A 25499-nucleotide genomic window follows, 5' to 3' on the forward strand; every position below is an offset into this window, starting at 1 on the left:
GTACCCTTTACCCTGAAAACAAAGCAAAGCTGGTGACTATGACTTGCAACCCAGTTTGATAAAAGGTCACCACAAATGACCAAGTGAGAGAATCCTAAGAAACAAAGACACACTGGATGCCTGCTGACAAAACAAAACAAAATCGCTTAAGTGAAAGGATTACTTGTATCTTTTCCTAAAGGGAACAGAAAAGGCAGGCAAAGGTATATCCCTGGGAGAGTGCTTTGCATATGAATGAGAGCTAAGCATGTGTTTTAAGTCATATTCTCTTCATCTTAAGTTAAATCTAGTACTTTTCACAATGGAACAAATAAATAGCAAGAGTTCAAGTGGGACCAACTGAAACAGGACTTTGGGGGTCAGCAAAGTTCTTTCTGTGTTAAGTATGATGAGGGGCAGGGTGGTGGCACTTCCTAGAGCACACTTCTTTCCTTTCTCTGCTTTTTTTTTTTTTCTCATTTTCTTGTTCTTGTTTTCTTTTCTTTCTTCCTCCTTCTTCTGCTTTCTGAATTCACTGATACTTGTTTGTGAATTATTTGGGGGAAGAAATCTCAGAGTGGACTCTCTCTCTGTGTCTCTCTTCTCTACCCCTAGAATTTTCAGTGGACAGTAGATTTGCACACTTGTCTGTTCTTGTTTTCCCTTTTTTTCCTTTCTCTTTATTTTTCTTTTGGCTTTGGTTGCTATTTTTTCTTGGACTGGAGGTGTTGTTTGGCTAACTGGTATTGGTTAAACTGCATCAATCCTTGCTTCAGTTACTATTGTTGTCATTTCTGAGGATGGTGAATGCATTTGTTATAAAGGTATTTAGTATAGCATGGCTTCTACTCAAAACACACCTGAAGAAAGACATAACAGAAAAATAAAAAATATATCAATAAAGAAATGGTTCAATCAAGAGCAAATAAAACTGCTACCATGATGAATCAAGACAGGGGCCCAGAAGAAACTCCAAATCAGTCAGAAATAACCATAGATAAGAAAAGCATGCAAGCAATAGTACACTTAATAATTACAGAAATGAAGACAACTATGGAGGAAAGGGATATCAGAATTAGGGAAACAACAGAGGAGACCCTCAAGGAAAACACAAGCTCCCTCGAGGTAATTAGAGAACTGAAAGCTGAAATAGCTGAACTAGAAGGTCAATTAGCAGAACAAGCTGATACTATACCTGAACTGAAGAAAGAAGCTGAGGGAAGGGAAAGCAGGCTAACAGAAGCAGAAAACAGAATTAGTCAGACAGAGGATGAGCTAGAGAAAATTAGGAAAGTGGTAAAAGAGCTCAAGAAGAGATTGAGAGACACTGAAAACAACAACAGAGACATATGGGATGATCTCAAAAGAAGTAACATTCATGTAATTGGCCTGCCAGAGGAAGAAAGAGAGGAAGGGAAGTAAACATTCTAGAGAAATTTATAGAAGAAAACTTCCCAGACCTAAATAACAGAAAGGACATTAAGATTCAAGAGGCCCAGAGAGTCCCAAACAGAATCAACCCAGACCCGAAGACACCAAGACACATCATAGTTACAATGAAAAGAAGTAAGGATAAAGAAAGGATCCTAAAGGCTGCAAGAGAAAAACAAACAGTCACATACAGGGGAAAACACTCTCTTCCACCTTCTATGAAACCAACATCACCCTGATACTAAAAGCAGATAGGGACACAACAAAAAGGGAAAACTACAGGTCAATATCTCTGATGAACATAGATGTGAAAATATCAAACAAGATCCTGGCCAACTGGATACAGCAGTATATCAAAAAGATTGTTCATCACAACCATGTGGGATTTATCCCAGGAATACAAGGCTGGTTCAACATACATAAGTCAATCACTGTCATTCAGCACATCAATAAAAGCAAAACCAAACACCACATGATTATCTCAATAGATGCAGAGAAAGCCTTAGACAAAATCCAACAACCATTCATGCTCAAAACACTACAAAAAAAGGGAATAGATGGGAAATTCCTCAAGATAGTGGAGTCTATATATAGAAAACCTACAGCCAACATCATACTCAATGGACAGAAGCTGCAAGCATTCCCCCTCAGATCGGGGACTAGACAGGGTTGTTCACTATCACTATTACTCTTCAATCTAGTATCAGAAGTTCTTGCCATAGCAATCAGGCAGGAGAAAGAAATCAAAGGAATACAGATTGGAAGGGAAGAAGTCAAGCTCTCACTACTGGTAGATGATAAAACAGTATACATAGAAAAACCTAAAGAATCCAGCAGAAAACTACTGGAAGTTATTAGTCAATATAGCAAGGTGTCAGGCTACAAAATCAATGTACAAAAATCAGTGGCATTTCTTAATGCAAACACTAAATCTGAAGAAGAAGACATCCAGAAATCACTTCCATTTACTGTTGCAGCAAAAACAATAAAATACCTAGGAAAAAAGTTGACCAAAGAAGTGAAAGACTTGTATGCTGAAAACTATGAGTCACTATTCAAGAAAATAGAAACTAATACCAAGAAATGGAAAGACATCCCATGCTCATGGATTGGAAGAATAAATATCATCAAAATGAATATTCTCCCCAAGGCCATATACAAATTTAACACAATACCCATCAAAGTTCCACCAAGCTTCTTTAAGAGAATAGAACAAAAACTACATTCATTTATCTGGAACCAGAAAACACCTAGAATTGCCAAAACTATCTTGAGGAAAAGAAACAGAAATGGAGCAGGGGTAGATAGCATAATGGTTATGCAAACAGACTCTCATGCCTGAGGCTCCAAAGTTCCAGGTTCAATCCACTGTACCACCACAAGCCAGAGCTGAGCAGTGCTCTGGTAAAAAGAAAGAAAGAAAGAAAGAAAGAAAGAAAGAAAGAAAGAAAGAAAGAAAGAAAGAAAGGAAGAAAGAAAGAAAGAAAGGAAACCCAGAAACAGAAATGGAGGCATCACATGCCCAGATCTCAAACTATATTATAAAGACATCATCATCAAAACATCCTGGTACTGGAACAAAAATAGGCACACAGACCAGTGGAATAGACCTGAAATTCCAGAAGTAAACCCCCACACCTATGGGGCAGGGTGGGGGATGGGGAGGGGATGGGACACAATCTTTTGGTGGTGGGAATGGTATTTATGGACACTCCTATTATTGCAGTCATAAATCACTATTTAAGTAATATGAGAGGGAGAAACACTGACTGAATGTCTCAGCCTTTTTAAAGCACAGACTGAGTCTTTTTAATACATAGGCTAAGTCTTTGATTTGTTGACTCTCTTAAAAGCTTAGTCCAGGGAGAACAGAAGCATCCGGTGGCATAGCTATATACAAATAATGTCAAAGGACATAAAATACAATGATGGTGTGCATGATACAACAAATGCTAACAAAGGGATTTTTCAAAGTTAACCCAATTGACAATCAATATGATTATAGCAGTAATTATGTATTGTCTTCTTAACCCTAAGACAGCAGGAACCTCCCACTTCCTCTATAGAGCCTATATCCACCCCCTTCCTGGAACCTCTGGGGTGGGGCTCACTTCCCTGCATGCTTCTCTCAACTCATACCAAATGATATTGCATCTGCTAATCCCAACCTAATCAATGCAACAAGTACCACATCAGCATACTTCAGACTGTGTCCAGAGATGGTCAGGCATGGAATGTCAACACTTCACCTTCATTACTTGGGTGAGACCTTTCCTTTCATGGTATTCTCTAATTCCATTCCAGGAGGTTCACTTCCTAACAAAGTCCCAAAACCTAGATATAGACCAGGTCCCGTAAGATAGAGTATATGTTCACATGTACCCATAAATTAGGGCAAAATATATACCTGGAAGCAAAAATACACAATAGTCTGTAGTGAGTCAGTATCAAGTTCATAATGAAATAGTGTCTAATTAGACTTAGATACCCTCCTCACCTACTTCCTATTACAGTTCTCTCACTCACTCCAAAGCTAACCTTATCAGAGCAAGGACAGCAAAAGCTGAAGAAGGGCAAGAGACTGGCATACTTTAAGGATGACTCTTTAGTCACTATCAGGCCATCCCATCAGCTGGGGTCCTAATTGGGGAGTCCTGAGGTTCCAAAACAGACATGATGGGCCTAGACCTCGAATAAATCCCTTTCTCTATCGTTACCAGTCATTTCTATCAGGAACAACATAATAGACCCCTTTATGGGCCCCCATAGGACCTCAACTTGGATCAACAATGGTAGAGAATGTTCCATCCTCCAAAGGGAGGATGGAAAACATACTCTATGCTACACCTGAGGAAGATGGGTCAATATTGGACAGCCTGGAATGTTCCTACTCATGACCACAGAATGAGAGCTCAGATCTAGAGGGATGCAGAGGTCACACAGGATCCTAAGCAAATTATGGGCCCCAAATCACATCTAATAGATGGGGTTTATAGTCAACAATATTTATACCCCTTTCCCATATTAGGGAGCTACTCTCTTCCCTGATCCAGCTTTCTGGTCCTTTTCTAGCCATGACATCATCTCCCCAGACAATAACTTGGATCCACTGACATCAGATTTCAGGATCAGGGAAAAAAAAAGGGGAGGGGGGACTAGTATAGCCACAAGCCCTTTGGGATTTAACTAAAATATGCCTACTAGGTATCTACAAAATGGAGGATGCCCCCCACCTCCCCAACACTTCATCTTCACTATTCCAGCCCTTAGGTCCATGATTGGTCAACAATTTGTTTGGCTTTGTATGTTAACTCTCTTTTCAGCTACCAGGTTCCAGATGCTAGCATGATGCCAACCAGACTTCCCTGGGCAGATGACCCCACAAATGTGTCCTGGAGCTCGGCTTCCCCACAGCCCTTCCCCACTAGGGAAAGAGAGGGGCAGGCTGGGAGTATGGATTGACCAGTGGACACCCATGTTCAGTAGGGAAACAGTTACAGAAACCAGAAATTCCACCTTCTGCATCCCACAATGACCCTGGGTCCATACTCCCAGAGGATTAAAGAAAAGGGAAGCTATCAGGGGAGATGATGGGATACGGAGTTCTGGTGGTGGGAATTGTGTGGAGTTGTACCCTTCTTATCCTATGGTTTAGTCAATGTTTCCATTTTATAAATAAATAAATAATAATAATAATAATAATACATAAATAAATGAATCCCACAAGGATCAGAAAAAGTCCAAAAGAGAACAGGCTTTGCTTAGCTCTGTCTGCACAGACAGACCTAGAGAAATCACTGCCATCTTTCTGTCCCTCCACATGCTCCTCCCTCTGGGGCCACGTACCTGGGATATGCTTGGCCCATCCAATGATCACCACCAGCTCCCGGTCGGCCAAGTCGCACAGTGTAGTGAGGGCTTTGATGTCACTGTCAGGGACAGTGGGATCCGGCATGGCATAGATCTTCTCTGGTTCCGCCACCAACAAATGGGAGACGATCTTGTTATCTGCAGGGTCAGACCAGAACACTACGAGATCACCAGCAGTAACGTCATCTCTCTTTCAGAAACCCTAAAGGATGGTGCTTGGAGAGCAGTATCTCAGCTTCCCCAGGGCCAGCCCCCCACCCCCACCGCGTCTGGCTCCATACAGGTACAGTTAACAATAATCTGAGGCAGGCGAGCTTGCAGCAATGGGACTGCCTCCTCTGCAGTGAGTGACAGAGCACACCCTTCTGTGCTCTCCTTGCCTTTGCTGGAATGAAGCATCTGTACTATAATGAATTTTTTAAAAAATAGCAAACAGATAAATTAGCTGCTTTTCCGGGTTCTTTCTTTCATTCTTAAGAGGGACCTGGGGCGGGGGGGAGGGCAGGTGGTCGTGCACCTAGCTAACCACACACATTGTTGCAGTGTGTAAGGACCCAGGTTCAAACCCCCTGGTCCCCACCTGCAGGAGGAAAGCTTCACGAGTGGTGAAGCAGGGCTGCAGGTGTTTATCTCTCTCTCTCTCTCTCTCCATCTCCACCTTCCCTCTCAATTTCTGTCTCTATCCAATAATAAATAAAAAATAAAATATTAAAAAAGAAGGATCTAGGGAAGCAGAATAGATGGCATATAACACCTTTACAAATAAAAACAAAAAGCACAATGAGCCACTGGAATACAGAATAAACTTGTGGGAGGCAAAAAAGCTCCCAAGGCCCAGAGTTATAATAATGGGCATTAAAAAAAAGCCATTAATTGTCTTAGTTTCTTTAAGGGCAAGGGTTGCATCTTCTTCCTGGGTGAAATACTGACTGTATAACTCTATCTCTGTGGGGCGCCTTCAACAGGAATTTCCTTCCATTCACCCCCCTCTGTACATACCCAGCCAATTTCCAAATAGAGTAGTTTGGAGAAAACTACTCCTACTTAAAGGTTATAGCATTTGTTCTTTGGATAGGTCTGATTTTTGTATCCTCTGTCGTCATCTCTGGTCTCCAGTCCATTCTCTGGTTGAGATTTATCTGTCTGAAATCTGTGATAAATGCTTTTAAAATCCTACATAAAACAAACACTGAAGAAAATGCGAATCATCACATCCAATGTGTGTTACCGCTCAGGGGCATGGCAGAGTTTATGCAGGGGGCTGTAAAGCTTGGCGAAGAGATTGCTTTTTCCTGTTGGCCCTATCCTCAATTTCTAGGCAGTTTTGGATGTTTATGCCTCTTTCGAAGAAGGAGATAGAGACAAATGGGCAAGAGTCATCCTGAATGATTCCAGGTTCTCTTAACTATGTCTTTGGAAACACTGCATATTAAATAGGGCTTGGGTGAGCCAAGTCAGTTTTTTTTTTTCCTCTCTCTCTCTTTCTATCTTTCTTTGTTTTGGACATAATTTGCTTTCATGGAAGTCTTTAACATTTTAGCTTGAAATGAAAAGGTCTCATACCCCTCAGAATAAAAAAAAAAATTCCAATAAAACTAAAGCATTCTTAATTAAAAAACCAAGTCCAATGATCCAAGCTATGATCAGCAAATCAGGAACGTAATATTTTAGCAGTTAATACTATGGTTGCCCTAGGGAGGATATTTGTTGCAAATAATCAACAGATGATTGTTAATTGATAGCAACATTCTACTAACATCTACTTGAAAATATAGGTTTGAATAAAACATTCCTAAATCCCATATTGCCTAGAAATACCTGTTTAAATTAAGTAGAATTTTTTAAATTGGCAAGGTCTAAAAAGAATGGCATTTGTTAGGGGCCAAGTTGTTCAGTCCATACATTACAGTATGCAAGGAAGCCAGGTTCAAGTCCCTGGTCCCTACCTGCAGGGGGATATCTTCACAAGTGGTGGAGACAGGTGTCACCCTGTCTCTTTCCCTCTCAGTTTCTCTCTGTCCCTGTCTAATAAATAAATAAATAATACATTTAAAAAGACTTAAAAAAAAAAAAAAGAATGGCATTTTGTTTCGTCTCTGTGCAGCAGAAGCAACACCCTGAGCTCTCCGTTCCACTTGGAAACGTTGTCTAAGTTTCATTGCTCTCACAATACAACAAAGATTTGTGGGTAAACGCTAGATTCTGGGGGTTAAAGAGAAAGTACAGGCATAGAAGGCACACACACAAAAAAAATGTAACGGGGAGAAAGCTCACTCTAGTCCTTTTAGTAAGCAGAAAATGTTACCTGCTTTTCCCAAGTCAACAGTCACCAGATAGCTGACTGGTGAGGTCACAAAATCTGGGCAGAAGCTTAGAAACCTTTGCCATTCAGAAAACAGAATCACAGGCAGCCCTGTTTCTAGGTAAATCGTATTTAATGTTTCTCTAATTAGAATCAATAGGACCCAATTTCCATTCCGGGGCTTTCCGAACACACAATCAGTCAGGGAATAGAAATCTCTCCCCCAATCCTCCTCCCAGCAGTATCTCAGCAAGGCCTGAGCACCAGTCTCTTGACATTTATCTGACAGGATCTGAAAATTAAGTTTTATAAATGTTTGTTACCAAAACACACTAATTGGATGGACTCAAGAAAATTAACACAGAGGCCTTGAGATAATGAGTAATGATTTACTAGAAGTCCTCTTTATCTCAGACAAATGGAGTGCCGAAATTGCCGTAATCTTCTTAAAGGTACTTGACAAACCACTTCCCACTTTCTCAGGTCTATGCAGAAAACACTAGACATTGTCTGAGCGCTCCAAACGGATGGGCACTCATTTTTCTCTCATGGGGGACGGGGTGGGGGGGTGGGGTGGGGGGAGTCTGTCAAATATGAACTGTTCCCATGAAACAAATCAGAAACAGGGCAGCCTGTGGATTACAGAATCCAGGAAAACGCACCCTTAATGAAATTAAGCATTAGCGTTTATTGCATTTTATTGTATTATCAGAAAGTTTTTTTTTATTATAATGTGCAAAATCTGCTTAATGCCGTTCTAGATTGCATCTGCAGAATGCCAAGCAGCTTCTGTAAGCTGAGGAGAAGCAGCCAGATTGGACAATTGAAGGTATAATCAACATAATGTTTTTTGGAAAGGCAAAAGGCAACTCTGCCATATGTTCACTTAAGCTTTAATTTTATGTAAAACTGGTTGTTTTTCCTTTGACATAGCTGAAATGTCCTTTCGATTACAGTTCAGGGTCTGTTTTATTTATTTAACAGATCCCCATATGTTCAGGGACAGTACTCAGCAGTGACCCCTCCTGGCCAAGCCGAGTGACATGAGGACATTTCTCCTCTTCCCTTGGAAGCATGCCAGGAAGGACCCTGGGCGTTCTAAAAACAGACAAAGCTCTAGATGCAACTTCTGCAGAGGAGCTTGCTTGTGTCTTCTGAGACCAAGACAACTGAGTGTGAGACTTAACTTCCACCCAAGCACCTTGCAGCGTTTAGTCTGAACTCTGCAGAAACTGCTTATACTGCCAGCTCTGTTGGACCACAGCAAAGCCCGATTTTGCTCTGCAGAATGGGGGTGGTCTCTGCTGGAGCTCTTTTTCAAGAATAGCATGGAAAGTGGGGCTTGCAGTTTTTGCCCCAATGTGCCAGTCATTCCTTCAAACTGCAAGCTGGCCTTATAAAGCCACCAACATCTTCACAACAATCCATAAAACCCAAACAGCAGGTATCTGAGAGGGAATGACCACGTCTGCTAGAAGGGCCTGTTCTTGTTTTCAACTACTGTGGGCCGGTGTGCTAACTTTTCTCGTGTGTGTTTGTTGAGAGGCTGAGCAGTTAAAACCATTTAAGTGACAGTGAAAACTATGGATGTCATTTCCTTGTGAAATCGGAAACAAACTCATGATCACAGTGTGGCTTGTTTTATGAGCCTCTGAAATCAAGATACCCAGTAAATGTAAAATCTGTTTGGTAAGCTCAGAATTCATAGGCTTATGCTTTCACAAAACAAAGACACGGGTGGGGGGGGGGGCGGGGGGAGGCAGGCACAGAGAGGGAGGCACGTAGCTGAGATGTTGCTCTCCAAAGGTGATCTTTGTGAATAGAGTCTTGACACCCTCTCCCAGCCCCAACCAAGAGATGTCTCCTTGGAGCCAGCAGGATCGGACCTGCCAAACGGATGTCCACTGAGCCAACTGGGAGGATTTTCTGGATTGGAAAGCCAGCTCTGGCTGCTGTACTTACATGGCTTTTTGGCTGGCTGCACCAGCTGAGGGTTCAGGTAGGGGCTGTTCTCTGCATCTATTCTGCGCTTGTACTTCTGCCGGCCTCCGCGTACTCTGTCCAGGCGCACCCCTGCGGACAAAGACAGACAGACACTGCCTTACTGCCCAGGTAGGTATCTTGGGAGACTAATCAGTTAGTCACCACATGAGTAGATCACCAAGGGCAGTGGTGAAGACTGAATAAGACAGGGGCCCATTGTCCATAGGGAAATGTAAACACGTGGGGCTTAAACCAACACAGCTATAGTAATAGTGAAACAAATCTGGTGGAAGGCATCAGACCCAACAGAGTCTATATGCAAGGCCATCAAAACGCTAGGGACCCATCAGGGAAATGGCATTTATCCGTGAGAATCAATAGCTGTGAAGTGAAGTTACTATCTAATATTAGCTTCTCGAATTACAGGCACCACTGAGCTCTAGCCTCTTTAACAATCACTTCAGAAAGCTCAAGCTGTAGTTGGGGTAGACCAGTTGACCAAGAACCAATCAACCCTCCCAATGAGGATCAGCAGAACTCAACTGAATGGGAAGCATCCATGCTCAGTAGAGAGCTGCGTTGAAACAGCTCTAGGTGAGAAGCAAGCACTGTTCCATATTATAATGTCTACATTTTTTTTTTCCAAAGGAAAAATGGTTATCATTTCAGTAGACATCTGTAATTCCTCTGAAAGAAAGCCTAGAGGTGCTTTGGGCTGAGCATGAGATAGAAAGACGAACTTCTTGGAGGGCTTTATAAGGCTGAGGTGGAGATTATTCTGCACAGATCTGAAAGGTGAAGCTGGAACACAAGCAAAAATAGACAGGTGCTTAGAAATAGTTCTTCCTAGAGGTCACAGACAGCTCACCTAATACAAGGTACACTTTGGTAGGCATAGGGATCTAGATTTGAGTCCTAGCCAGCATATTGGAGCACCATGAAAGAGGGAAGCTTCAGGAATGGTGGAATAATGCTATGCTAACTCTCCTTTTCTTTCTCTGTCTCTTATTCCCACACCCTATACCTGGATAAAAAAAAAGAAAAAGAAAAGAAAGAGCCAGGGGCCAGGCAGTGGTGCACCTGGTTAAATGCACATATTACAATGTGCAAGGAGTCACATTCAAACCCATGGTCCCCATCTCCAGGGGGAAAGCTACGTGAGTGGTAAAGCAGGGCTGCAGGTGTCTCTCTCCCTCTCTATCTTCCCCATCCCTCTCAATTTATCTATGTCTCTATCAAAGAAGAAAGAAAGAAAGAAAGAAAGAGACGGAGGGAGAAAGAAAGAAAGAAAGAAAGAAAGAAAGAAAGAAAGAAAGGAAAGGAAAGGAAAGGAAAGGAAAGGAAAGGAAAGGAAAGGAAAGGAAAGGAAAGGAAAGGAAAGGAAAGGAAAAGCCTACTGCAGAAGGTATAAAGTACCAGCAGAAAAATACCAAAAACATTTTCCCAAAGAGTGACTGGTTGGGTCAAGATTCAGAAAGATTTTGGTGGTCATGAATTATAAAAATTTTAGGAAAAGTACAAAAGGGAAAGGAAAGGATTACTTTATTTGTTAGAATATTTTTAAATATTTATTTATTAACTTTCGTTGCCCTTGTTTTTTTATTGTTGTAGTTATTATTGTTGTATTATGGATGTTATGGTTGTTGGATAGGACAGAGAGAAATGGAGAGAGGAAGGGAAGACAGAGAGGGGGAGAGAAAGACAGATACCTGCAGACCTGCTTCACCACCTGTGGAGCTTTTCCCCTGCAGGTAAGGACCAGGGGCTTGAACCCAGGTGTATGCACACTGTAATGTGTGCATTTAACAAGGTGTGACACTGCCTGGCTCTGTTGTTTTGTTTGTTTGCTTGTTTTGGGTGATATTAAGTTGTACCTTAATTGATAAAACAGTGTAACATTCTTTAATAATAATATCTACTCAACCAAGTAACTTCTGTTGGCAATTTTCAGTGTTTAGAAAATAGATTTTATTTCATAGACTCATCATCCATGTTGTTATTGTACTGAAGGGTCACTCAGAACCTTTAAAGTGAAAGTCAATTTTTAAACTGTCAGAGGGAAATATAACCTCTGTAATGTATTGCAAACCCATTTTAACCAAGACTCCTGTTTGAGGTTGATTTATTAAAATCTTTGGAACATAATAGGTGTAGGCTGAGTTACTTGAAACTGTGTGGAAAAGTCTAATCTATCCCTAAGTGGATCCTGAGGCAGAATAAGTTATTAAGTCTATTGGTAAAAGCTAGTTTTATTTTTCTTTCTTTCTTTCTTTCTTTCTTTCTTTCTTTCTTTCTTTCTTTCTTTCTTTCTTCCTTTCTTTACCTAATTGCAACAAAGGTTATTGTTGGGTGGGGCTCAGTGCCTACAGGATGAATCTATTGCTCCTGGTGCCCTTATTATTTTTTTTTAATTTTTTTCCTTTTGTATTTGACAAAGCAGAGAGAAACTGAGAAATGTGGGGATGGTAGAGCACGTGAGTGAGTGACAGGCAGATAGACAGACAGACACATCTGCAGCCTGCTCAGAGCTTCCTCCCTGCAGTTAGAGACAACTCAAATCTGGGTCTTTGTGCAAGGTAACATGTACTCTCAATGATATGCTCCATTGCCCAGCCCCTAACACTATTTTCAGAATGTATTACATTTTAGTTGAATATACATACTTTGTTCTAGAGAACCTGAAATACCATTCTGGAAAAAAAAAAAAAAGAAGAAAGAAAGAAAGGAAGGAAGGAAGGAAGGAAGGAAGGAAGGAAGGAAAGAAGGAAGGAAGGAAGGGAGGAAGAGTTTAAATGAATCCAGAAAACATCTTCAAGCACAAGTTTAGACAAATACCAAAAGCCAAAGCCAAAACAGACAAGGTATTTAGAGTTCACTGAAAACAGTAGCATGTGTGAGTCACACAAAAAGCTCTAGTTCCAAAAAACTACTTCTTTTCTGTTCTTCTAAAGTACTGCATGCTTACAGCTTGTCGTGAATTTCTGATATTCTTTATTTGTTCTTGTGCCTGAAGTGCTAATGTCCCTTCCTCTTGTAATGCCTTGTGGCTCTAAACTTTGTCTTTTCAGATACAGAGAGGCAGAAAGTGAAAGAGAACACAGCACACAGCATTGAAGCTTCCTTTAATAAGGTGGGAGGTCGTTTCTCAGCATATCTAAGATGAATACATGCTATCTGGCCATCTAAGATGGAGTCAGTCATGTGTCATAGAGTATTTACTTCCTCGTTTGTTTACTAATTCATGAGATGATGGGAGAGAGAAAGAACTAGAGCACCACTTACTTAGGAACTGGAGGTCCAGGGGATCCAATTCAGGATCTTAGACTGGAGAGTCAAATGCCTCATCCATTGCACCATCCCTTGGGCTGCCATTAACAAGAGATTTAAAAATTCAAAACCTGACCAGGGAATGAAAAGTCCATGGCATAGATGCACCCTACCAAGTTTGCCATCCAACACCAAACCCATGAGGACACGAGTCTGGTAAGAAGTGTGCAGAGAAGGGAGACACAAATAGGAAAAAAAAAAAAAACCTGAAAAAGGGTAGGGGGAGGGGCTTGTGGACATCTCTAGAACTGCTAGAATTGGGCAAAATCTATCAAATGAATATCCTAATTTGGCTTGTGGACTGGAACTGACCTCCAGAGGATACACTGATCACTAGCAATATCCCCTCATCTTTCCAGACCCTGAAAAAAAATTACATATTTTTGAACACAGAGGTCAGAACTGGTGAGTTTCCACAGTGGGTTTGTCCAGCATGAAGTTTGAAGAAGACCTGCTTGAGAAGTATTCTGACACACAGTCCGAGTAAAGACATCTGCCAGCTTAACCAACAGTGGCCTACAGGAATACTCTTTCTTCATGTTGCCCCAAACCCAGGGGAGTGTTCTAAAGCTTAAGACCATGATTCCCCTCTCCAGCCTCAACACACTCCTTCTTTCCTGTGTGTGTGTGTGTGTAGATGTAAAACCCCCTCCCACCCATCACATAGCTGTCCTGCTTCCAAAAACAGAACATTTTTCATCAGCTAGGATTTTACAAAACCTTCTTGTCCTAAGATGAGAAAAGGTTGGACAAATCATCCCTTTAGCATTTGAAATTGTATTTATATGACAGTAGACTAAATGAACACAAAGAATGAAATTCTTTTAAAATAAAAGTAGACTTCATAGTAAAAGCTCAGAGAGGGAGAGAGAGTCACTATGGTGAAAAAGTGGCCTTGTTAAGTTTAATAGGAAATTATTGGTTTAAAAAAAAAAAAAAGACAGCCGGGGGTGGGGTGGGGTGGGGTCGGGCGGCAGCACAGCAGGCTAAGCGCACATGGCGCGCAAAACACGAGGACTGGCGTAAAGGATCCCGGTTCGAGCCCCCGATTCCCCACTTGCGGGGGGAGGGGGGGTGTCACTTTATAAGCAGTGAAGCAAGTCTTCAGGTGTCTGTCTTTCTGTCCCCCTCTCTGTCTTCCCCTCCTCTCTCCATTTCTCTCTGTCCTATCCAACAACAATGACATCAATAACAGCAATAATAACTACAATGATTGCAAAAAAAGGGGGCAACAAAAGGGAAAAAAATGACAGCTTAATAAAAATGAATGGTAGGGGACCAAGTGATGGCACACCTAGTGGGCGCACATGTTACACTGCACAAGGACCAGGGTTCAAGTCCCCGGTCCGGTCCCTATTTGCTAGAGGAAGACTTTATGAGTGGTGTGTGTATCTTTTTTTCCTTCTCTAGTTCCCCTCCCCTCTCAATTTCTCTGTTTGTCTCTATCCAAAGTAAATAAACTAAAAAAATGTTAACAATATCTAGAGTCAACATATTTTAAATCATCACAACTTATGTGTCACAATTTTATTCCCATTTGGGGGTCATGATAGGCAGATACCAGCAATTTCAAGTACTCCAAACCATGTATTAAAAAACAAACCAACAACAACAACAAAAACACCTCTACTACTTTTAACATCTTCTTAAGAGTCTGGAGTTGCTGTTTCTTCACACATCTTTGAGTAAAATGGAGAAGATCATTTTTCAGTTTCTATCAGCCTCCTGACATACTTGAACTCAAAGCCTAGGAATGCACGACTTCTCCACCACACTAAAATACTCATCAGTTAATTTCGTTTTTCTTTGGGGGTGTGTGTGTGTGTGTGGGGGGGAATCACCACTCAGCAGAAACTGGTATGTTTCTCCTCCAAACACAATCAAATAAATACAACAACATCACACTGAAAGCTTAACCAGCTCAAGCATGGGGGCATGGTTATTTCAGCCTTTTTTTTAATAGACACTCTGGGATTGAGCCTGGGGGTGCCACATGGGGACACCTGCAGGGGGAAGCTTCATGAGCAGTGCGCATGCACAGTGCTGCCTTTGCGTCTCACTTTTGCTCTCTACCTTGGTCTCTCATCATCTGTAAATTAAAAAAATTCAAAAAAAAAATAGTCAGTCTGAGTGATGGAATCAGGCAGACAATGGTTCCCAGCAACATCCTGGCAAAATACATGAAGAATAATCCAATAAAATAGGCAGGTTTGTTCATGTGTGTCACAAGAATCAATATCTTAAATGTTAGCAATGTTATCTGAAATAGTTTGTTAAATAAGTCTGCTGAGTGGATATTAATAAAACATCTTTATATTTCAGCACACTTAGGCTTATATATTTTTCCTATGATGGTCCTTATGCTTCTGGATTTTTCAGTAACTAGCTCTGCAAACAGTGATGAGTCCCTTGACATATGTGTATTAAAAAATTAAAGACATTGATGCCATGGAAACCAAGTCACAAATAGAGGTGGAGTCTGGGAGGATGTTGGCCAGATTATGATAAGCACCTCTCCTAATTTAAGAAAGGTGGGTGAAAAACAAACTATAATTGTGATCTTATACTCTCTATAATACTGCATATACACGGCATCCTGTTAAGGCGGTAATTTCATAGAGATTAAAGGCAGATTACAAGGGACAGAAATTTTACGCAAAAATCAATGCCACTGAGGTTGAAATTAAAATGCTGTAAATTTAACATGGTGGTTGAAGACTTTATCTTCACTGCACTGGCCTAGATAAAGATTTAAACAGCAATTTAAGGAAGAATGCAGACCCTTATATGCTGAGTTATAGAGTAAATGTAGGGTGGAGGTAGATAGTACAATGGTTATGCAAAGAGACTCTCAGGCCTGAGGCTCTGAAAACCTCCCCCAACCGCCCTCCCCCCAATAAGCCAGAGCTGAGTAGAGCTCTGGTTAAGAAAGGAAGGAAGTAAAGAAGGGAGGGAGGAAGGAAGGAAGAAAGAAAGAAGGAAAGAGAGAAAGAAAGAAAGAAAGAAAGAAAGAAAGAAAGAAAGAAAGAAAGAAAGAAAGAAAGAAAGAAAGAGGCCATGTTACAATGTGCAAAGGCCTGGGTTCAAGCCCCTGGTCCCCACCTGCAGGGGGAAAGCTTTGTGAGTGGTGAAGCAGTGCTGCAGGTGTCTCTCTGTCTCTCTCCCCCTTCTACCTCCCCATTCCCTCCTGATTTCTGACTCTCTCAATTCAATAAATAACGATAATGAAGCACAAGTATATGAATTTTTATAGAACTGGACAATTATCTGCAGTAATACATTGAAAACAACAACAAAGATTCAGTGATTCCAACTATGAAGCACAGTATTCTATTCTTAAACTTTATATGAAGACCACATCGTAATAAAAAGCATAATTCGGGGGGCAGGTGGTGGCACACCTGGTTGAGCACACATATTACAGTGCACAAGGACCCGGGTTTGAGCCCCTGGTCCCCACCTGCAGAGGGAAAGCTTTACGAGTGGTGAAGCAGGGCTGCAGGTGTCTCTCTGTCTCTCTCCTTCTCTATCACCCCCTTCCCTCTTGATTTCTGGCTGTCTCTATCCAATAAATAAAGATTTTTTTTTAAAAAAAAGCATAGTTTGCAGGTCTTTATATTTCTGGATCTTTCACTAACTAGCTCTGCAGACGGTGATGGGATCCTTAAGATATTAGTTTTTTCTTAAGTGGAAGCAGACATGAAAATAGTCTCCTCCCTGATGGTCTGGTGTGATACCCAACAATCTTCACATAAATGAGACTAACTGGATATGCCATATTAAAATGTTCTGAATATTTGGAAATGCTAAGGAAAAAAAAAGGCAGTCCTCAGTATATCATCTTCCGTTGAACTATTTTCATCTGACTTTAAAGGACTACAGTTCGAGCATCTTCATTTACTGAATATACCTATATCTATTCCCTGGATTTTGAACGTAAACAGATTTGTGATGGGATGGGTAGAAGAAAGGCAAATCAAAGAAAGAAAGGAAGAGAAAGAGAGAGAGAGAGAGAGAGAGAGAGAGAGAGAAAGGCAGGCAGGCAGGCAAATAAAGATGCTATCAGATGTCTAAGTCATCTGCGGAAGTTGCAGATGCTACCATGATGGAAACCTGACTTCCCTGGGCAGACAACCTCACCCATGTGTCCTGGAACCTCCCCTCCCCAGAGCCCTGCCCCACTAGGAAAAGAGAGAAACAATCTGTGGGGTGTGGATCCACCTGCCGAAGTCCACGTCCAGCAGAGAAGCAATAACAGAAGCCAGACCTCCCACCTTCTGCACCCCATAGAGACCTTTGGTCCACACTCCCAGAGGGATAAAGAATAGGGAAGGGGAATGGGGGAGATACAGAACTCTGGTGGTGGGAATTGAATTGTATGGAATTATACCCCTGCTTATCCCACAATCTTGTCAATCATTATTATATCACTAATAATAAAAAAAAAAAAAGATGAATGGTGACCCATTCAACTGTTGGTTCACTTCTACCACTAATAAAAGCACTGAGGTATGTGATTATTTGAGAAGATATAAAGAAAATAATTCACAGTCTCGCAAAAGAAATGATGTGGGCCTGAGTTTTGAGCAGACAATGAAAACTGATAATGATCCAATTAACCTTATGGAGCTAAAAGTCTCTATCTCAGTCTTAGATCAGAACCTAGAAATGATCATACATAAACAAGAATCAGTCTTCTCCAAGTATATCCAAGGCAGTCAACAAAACCTTGTTCCTTTTATCTCTTTACAATATTGATTAAAAACCATTTTTGTTTGGTTTCTACCCATAAAGCAACTTTCAAACAGTTTACAGAAGAAAAAAAAGGGGGGGCAGGCACTGGGGATCCTGGTTGAGCACACTCATTACGGTGCTCAAAGACCTAGGTCCCCACCTGCAGGGGGAAAGCTTCGTGAGCAGTGAAAACAGGGATGCAGGGGTCTCTCTGCCTCTCTCCCTATCTTCTTCTCCCCTCTCAATTTCTGTCTCTAATAACAAATCAATAAAAATATTTAACAAAAATAAGATAATTTTAAAAAGAAGAAGAGGAAGAAGAAAACAAAAAGATTTCTCCCAGGAAGATACCTGAAATATTCCCTGCTGGACAGGATTTGAAGTTAATGAAGGCAATTGGAAATCCTATCCGCGTGGAGCCTGCCTTTATCTTTTGCTCGGAAGTATAAAAATGTTAATGGCTGGCACTCCCTCCCAAGTGAAACGCTTCACGTTGCTTCTTCCTCAAAGTACCACATGTGCCCACACTGCCACGAGGGAATTACAAATCTTGTACACTGTCAGAATTTACAAAACTGAAAAAGCAAAAATAGGACCAGGAGTGAGGGCGAAGTGCTGGGAGGCAAATATAACCCAAAGAAGTGAAGCGGTTCAGGCCAAGGTCTTCCTGGGTCAGCTCATTTTCAGGCTACATTTTATGCCCAAATGCAAATTATTGTCATATGATGTTGGCCGCAGTCCAGGTATTTTTCACAAATTTAACAGCACAAAGTCAGGGGTATTTCCTAGGGTAATAAAAGATCAGCCCTTCAGACAATCGCACAAGCAACCTAGCAGAGCATGCTTTTCTCACTTAAAGGACAGCCTTTTATTACAGAGCTGCTCCCAAACAAAGATGTGATAAAGCAGTAACTCTAGACAGTACCCCTCTCTTTGAATAGTTGGGGAAGACAGGAAAAGTCACACAAGAGGAACGATAATTTGTCCAGATAGTGATCTTGTTTTTATTTAACTACTAAATTGCGTGGGCACTGAATAAACAGTCCTATTAAATAAATATGATCAGACACAGCTTGCATGTGAGAGTGTAAGCAGTTGTACAGGAAAAGCAAGAACAGGGGCTGGGTGGTGGCACACCTGGTTGAGTGCACGTGTTACAGTGCACAAGGACCTGGGTTCAAGCCCCCGGCCCCCACCTGCAGGGGGAAAGCTTCACAAGTGGTGAAGCAGGGTTGCAGGTGTCTCTCTGTCTCTCTCCCTCTCTGTCTCCCCCTACCTTCTTGATTTCTGGCTCTGGCTGTCTGTATACAATAAATAAAGATTTTTTTAAAATTCAGAAAAAAGGAAAAAGTTTTTTTTTTTTTAATCCCTGGGACTGCCTTGAGCACATTCATTCCTCTGAGTGGCCTGTCCGGTACCATTTATATTCTCTCAGTTCAGAGACAAAAGAGAGACACAGACAGACAGAAGGGACACTCTAGTACTGTTCCACCATCCATGCAGTTCCCCTGGCACCTTCTGTGGGGTTTCCATATGGTGCTGGGCTCAAACCCAGGTCCTCATGCATGAGAACGTGTGTGCCCTAGCCCTGAGGCAGTGCCCGGGCCCATAAGACACACATTCCTTGAAGCACTATATTTAAACTCTTCTGGGCCTGCAAATTCTACTTTTGGAAACATGCATTTGGAGTGTCCTCTAAAAACAGAAGCATGGGCAGATAAAGGCCTGTTATCATGGTCAATGGCAGGACAGTCCTGATAAAGGGGCACTTCAGAAGACAGGGACCAATGAGCAAGTGAGGGAAAGTGAATTCTTCTACTCCCTGGAAGGCTAGTCACTTTGCCTCTATCACACCAGTATGTGCCTTTTTCCTTTAGAAAAGTTTATAGGGCAGGGAGACAGCATAAGGGTTCTGCTTTTAGCCCTCCTTCCCTCGCTTTCTCCCTTCCTCCCTTCCTCCCTTCCTCTCTTTCAGTTGAAGGAATTAATGCTTTACAGTGCAGCCACTGACACATGTGTAAAATTTCATTGTGCGGCAGGCCTCTAGAGTCTTTTTTTCCTTCCTTCTCTCCCCCTCCTTCCCCAGAGTCCTTTGCTCTGCTGTAATTCACCGTGTCTAGTCCATGTTTCACTTTGTTCCTTTTTGTCCCTCCCTGTGCCTGTTTAAGTCCCGCTTCCAAGTGAGACCATTTGGTATTTGTCCTTCTCTTGTTGGCTTAACTCACCTAATATGATGTCCTCAAGCTCCATCCAGGCATTGCATATGCCAGAGTGGTGGAGTCTCTCTCCCTCCCTCTCTCTTTCTCTCTCTCTCTCTCTCTCTCTCTCTGTCTCTCTCTCTCTCATTAAATAAATAATTTTTACACATCCTACTGCACATAGTACATGTCTTGCTGATGAAGGCAGTAACATTCTAGCTGAGTTTTCTAGTTCAGAAGAGAGACCCAGCCCTAGGGACAGATCTGAAATAGACTTCTCAGCGGCTCTCCACCCTAAGATCCCTATTCTCATCTGCTCTATTCCTACTCTGTGGTTCCTGTTGATTAATTATTTTGCCCTGCTTCCTTCTATCTTATTGCCTTTCAGCCACCAAGTTGCAAATGCTATCATGATTTCATCCTGACTTCCCTGGGCAGACAACTTCTTCAATATGTCCTGAAACATCACCTCCACAGAGCTCTATCCACTAGGGAGAGACAGAAACAGGCTGGGGGTGTGGATCCACCTGCCAATGTCCATGTCCAGTGGAGAAGCAACTACAGAAGCCAGAACTCCCACCTTCTGAGCCCCATAAAGAACTTTGGCCCAGACTCCCAGAGGGGGAGAAGAACCAGAAGGCTCTGAACTCCAAATCAATGAGGACCCAGAGAAAGAAAAGAAGAAAAAAAAACACACTCAGATGTAGTAGGTACGACTTAGAAAGGAAGAGAAGGCAGGACCATAAAAAAAAAAAAATAAGCAAATAAGTATATGAATATAGGCAGTTATAGAAATAATAGTCATCCCATAGCTGTGACCTTACCAGAAACACCGAAGTTTCCAATAGAGGGAATGGGGACACAGAACTCAGATAGTGGGAACAGTGTAGAGTTATACCCCTGTTATCTTATAATTTTGCAAGTCAATATTAAATCACTAAAATTAATGTTGACTACGATATGTTCATATTACAAAGAGAAGGAAGAGGAAGAGGAAGGAGGAGGAGACAGAGGCCCAGAGGGCAACTCCCCTCACTGACTGCCAGGTCTTCCTAACCAAACGTTACATTCACTTATCCAAAAGGATTATAACAATTCCAGAATTTTGGGAATACCCCAGCTATGTTGGAAATACTACCAGCAAGTTTTGCTGAAATAAAAAAGGAAAAAAAAAATCACACAGGGAAAGGAAATACATATCCATTGGGCAGACTGCCTTCTCTGGGTTTTTGTTGTTGTTGTTGTTGTTTGTTTGTTTCTTTTTGTTTTTTAAACCAAGTCCTCAGTCACTAAAAGAGATCAACGCCGTGACTCACATTCAAGTCTCCCTGCTCCACGGATGAGTTTGAGTTAACAATTAGCAAGGGGCAGTCTTTCTCCCAAAAGCAATGGGGACTGTTAAACATGTGGGGCTTACATCTGGGACATCACCAAGCTGCCCCTCTGCTGAAGTCAAGTTGCTTCCCAAACGCAGACAAGCACATGGGGGTGGGGGGGCTTCTGAGCCAGGGACCTGGCCCCCAGCAAGTTCTCCGTCTCTTTGTTTGCAGGTGTGATTCAGGGCTCTGGGACACAGGTGCTAAATTTACAAGCTGGGCTGGAAAAGCAGTGAATGGCAGGAAGTGAGATACTCCTAGATGCTATATTGGGGCGGGGGGGGGGGGGAGAAGCTGCACATCTCTAGCAGGAGTGCAGAGCCCTAATCTGTGACACATACAAGTACGAATTAGATCACCTGCAACAGGTGACATGTTTTAATTGAATGTCTTCTGTCTGCAATTCTGACAAAAGGTGAATGGAAATAAATGAGTCTAGCAAGACAGCCCTGAGCCTCACAATATCCAATATCTCATTATTGTTAAACAGCTGTCTATAAACTGATGCTGACAAGCCTTGAACCTTTTATTTCTCTGAAGATGAGGTGGCTGGGGGGTGGGGGAGAGAAAGAAAAAAGAAGCATCCAGAACATCCCATTAAACATACAGGACCTACCATTATTTATGTAATTAAAGGAAATCACCTATTCAAAAGGCACTATTTCTTCCTTTGCTTGATGTCAGAGAGCAGAGGAGAAAGTGTGTATTTGCTAAACACAGAAACTGTCTTTAAAGAAAGACAAAAAAAAAGGAGGGGGTATTCACTTTCCTTTTTAATTTTTTTTCCAGGAAATTGTCATAGACTAGTGATAGAGATATTGTTGTAACTTGAACCTGCCCACAATCCATGTTGTCTGGTGCCTACCGCAGGCTGGCGACTCCTCCCTTTATCCTCTCAGGAAAACACCTTCTGGAATGTATGAAGTTGTGAACTCCTGGCTCAAGCCCTGAAACATGCTTTTACACATCAGCCTCAGAAAAGTGGTTCCACTCATACACAATTCAATGTGACACTGGCAGCAATAGGTTTAACACAATAATAACAGAGCACAGCACCCCGTCGGGGGGATGTGTAAACAGAAGCACAAATATTACTTATGCAAAACAGACAGCCCTGTAAGGATGAATCAAATATAAAATCAACCCAGTGGGATGTCAGGTTGCTGGGTTTGAGAGTCATAGGCCCTTCCTCTCACTCCACAAAAAGAAGTGGAGTCAGTGGTCGGGTGGTCGGGAAAAAGCAGGCACGGATTCCAAGCAGATATCAGGAGGAAAAGAGGGATTGGCGGAGAAGGTAGTGGCCAGGCTGAGTATAGGCAACATCTGTGATTACATCCAATGGGTAAAGAATTCAGGCTCAGGTTACTCAAAGGGGACTTTTTATAGTGACTCTAGCAGAGAGAAGCCTCATATTAATCATGATTATTTTCTTGCTTACTGAGACACAGGGAGAGGTCAAATACACAATCACTTGCTGACACATATGGAGCCAGGGATCAAACCTAAGACTCTCCTGCACTCAAGTCTGTGCAAGCTCCCTGGCCACGAGAACCATTTTAAAACCCTGGACAAATTGTTTGTAATTCATTAAAGACTTAAATAAATTAAGGCCAGCAAAACAGTTTACTTGGATAGTGTGTTTCTTTTTTTTTTTTTTTTCTATTTTTTATCTTTATTTATTAGATATAGTCAGAAATCAAGAGGGAAGGGGGTGATAGCGAGGGAGAGAGACACTGAAAGACACCTGCAGCCCTGCTTCATCACTCATGAAGCTTTCCCCCTGCAGGTGGGGACCGGGGGGGGGGGGGCCTCGAACCCGGGTCCTTGCGCATTGTAATACATGCGCTCAACCAGGTGCGCCACCACCCAGCCCCAGATAGTGTGTTTCTTTGCCATGTGTGCAGCCCAGGATCAAGTATGGCCTTCACCACTTTGAAGGAAGTTTGATGCTGTGGTCTCAGAGTCTCTCTCTCTCTCTCTTTCCCTCTCTCTCTCTCTCTCTCTCTCTCTCTTTCTCTCTCTCTCTCTCTTTCTCTCTCTCTCTCCACCTAAGACTAAAGTACTACCAGCCTCAAATAGGAATTCTTAGAGCCAATTATAAGATATCAAAGAGATTAAGTGATGTTTAACATTATTTCTTAGGTGATTAGGATTTGGCAAAGTTGTGATTCAATAGCAAGCAAATCAGGGCTGGGTGGTGGCACAGCTGGTTGGTTATAATGCACAAGGACCCAAGTTCAAGTCCCTAGTCCCCACCTACAGGGGGAAAGCTTCACAAGTGGTGAAGCAGTGCCACAGGTGCATTTCTGTCTCTCTTCCCTTTCTATCTTCCTCTCAAGTTTTGGCTGTCTCTATCCAATAAAAAATGATATTTTTTTTTAAAAAATCATGCAAATCTAGTGATGAGACTGTTACCTACAGGTCCAAGTCATGTGCAAAGAGCATTTTCCTAACACACATTTTCCCTGCATGAACAATGCAGGGACAAAATCGACTCAGTAGACATTAGTTGTCAATCTGATATTAATAAACGCATGCCTACATCTCACGACAGTGAGAGGTTTCCCAGAGACACTTATTTCTTATTTCTCATGACACCAGCAGCCGTAAGTCTAATGCAACAATAACAGTAATAACAGTGTGAAGCACTCCATGGGGATGCTCGAGGTAACAGAACACAAATATTCTTTATGCAAAATTCAATACTCTTAAAAAGGAACTCATGTGAAATTGAACCGGCTGGTTATCGAGTTTCCAGAGTGGAAGTCTTAGACACTTTGATTCATTTAATCGAGGAGAATGAGGGTGGAGTCTTCAGACCCCATGGCAGCGAGTGAAGAGGAAGTGCTTGTGACCAATGGCTGTGTCCTGAGCAGATCCCTCTGTTGACACTCCATATCCCCATGCGGTGACACTAAGAGCCTTGACTTTTAAGAGGTGACTGGATCTTGAATGTAGGATCCTCATGCATGGGATCTGTGCCCTTACAAAAAGACCCCAGTGAGTTCTCTTGTCCCTTCAGGAATTCCAGGACATAGTGAGAGGATGAATGACCGGGGATTACAAACCCCAGCATCTGGACACTGGACATCCCAGTCTCTAAGACAGAGGAACAAATGCCTGTTATTACTCTGCCACCCAGTCAGCTGCACCTCATGCCAATACCAGATGGGCCAAGAGCAGAAACATGGCGGACCTTAGGAAAGGTGACAGAGAGAACTCCTCTCACATGGTCTGGGGGGGGCAGTCTGGTATGGGGGGGCTGGGTGGTGGTGCACCTGGTTGAGCGCACACATTACAAGGCAAAAGGACTCAGGTTCAAGCCCCCAGTCCCCAACCTGCAGGGGGAAAGCTTCACAAGTGGTGAAGCAAGGCTGCAGGTGTCTCTCTGTCTCTCTCCCTCTCTGTCCTCTCTATTTCTGGCTGTCTCTATCCAGTAAATAAATAAAGACAATAAAAAAATAAAAGAAATAAAGAAAGGGAGGAAGGATGGGGGGATAAAACTGCACATTTCAAGTGCAGTGTGAACTCTCCTCCTTTTCCTCCTTCCCCTCTTCTTCCTTCTCCTCTCCTTTACATCCTCCGCTTCCTCCTTTTTTTCCTCCATCCCCATCCCCATCCCCATCCCCATGCTCATGTCTCTCTCTCTCTCTCTCTCTCCTCTTCTTCTTTTGGATACACTACTGGGAAATGAATCAAGGACCTCACACATGCATTATAATGCTGACTCCCAGACAATTGATTGCATTCTATACTGAGAGAGAGAGATGAGGAGAGAAGAGCGATACCACAGCCTCCTCCATTCCACGAAAGGAACTCCTTTGGTGCACACCATAGTGATCTTGTAAAGTGTGAAGTCTCAGTCCTTGGCCTCACACTGAGTAAGGCAACTACTCTACCCACTGAGCTACCTTGCTATTAAACGAGGATGTCTACAGTTTGTGTGAAAGTGTACAGGACACACTAATGGTATCTCCAGGTGCCAAATAGATTGGGTCTTTGCTGAGAAAAGTCTGTCCTGAGCCTCTTTGACTCAGGATGAGGTTACATCCTGTTGAACCCATTGCCAGTAGGAAAGGACACATCAATATATGAAATCCATGGAGCCCACAAAGCCATTGGCAGCTCTGGCCATGGAGAGATCATCACATTGCACTTGTCAGGCAGAGAAAAGTTCAAAGTTCAGATAGCATCCACTGGGTACCGGTTATCTGTTGCTTTTGCAACATCAAGTTAAAAACCATCCACTGACCCACTGTAAGCAGAGTCCACCAGCACCTACACCACAGCCTGGACCAC

The 25499-nt window shown here is 42.3% G+C and overlaps 1 protein-coding gene across 1 annotated transcript in view; it reads right to left on the reverse strand.

The window, feature by feature from the left end:
- ESRRG (estrogen related receptor gamma) overlaps positions 1-25499 on the reverse strand; it is a 197170-nt gene that overhangs the window by 72030 nt on the left and 99641 nt on the right. Inside the window, exons 2-3 of the mRNA XM_060178446.1 lie at positions 9545-9655; positions 5257-5418 (exon numbers count right to left, since the gene is read on the reverse strand). Of these exons, the coding sequence (XP_060034429.1) occupies positions 5257-5418; positions 9545-9655 (273 nt within the window). The remainder of the gene's footprint in view (positions 1-5256; positions 5419-9544; positions 9656-25499) is intronic.

The sequence above is a fragment of the Erinaceus europaeus genome, chromosome 19 (assembly GCF_950295315.1).
Source record: "Erinaceus europaeus chromosome 19, mEriEur2.1, whole genome shotgun sequence".
Classification (NCBI taxonomy): domain Eukaryota; kingdom Metazoa; phylum Chordata; class Mammalia; order Eulipotyphla; family Erinaceidae; genus Erinaceus; species Erinaceus europaeus.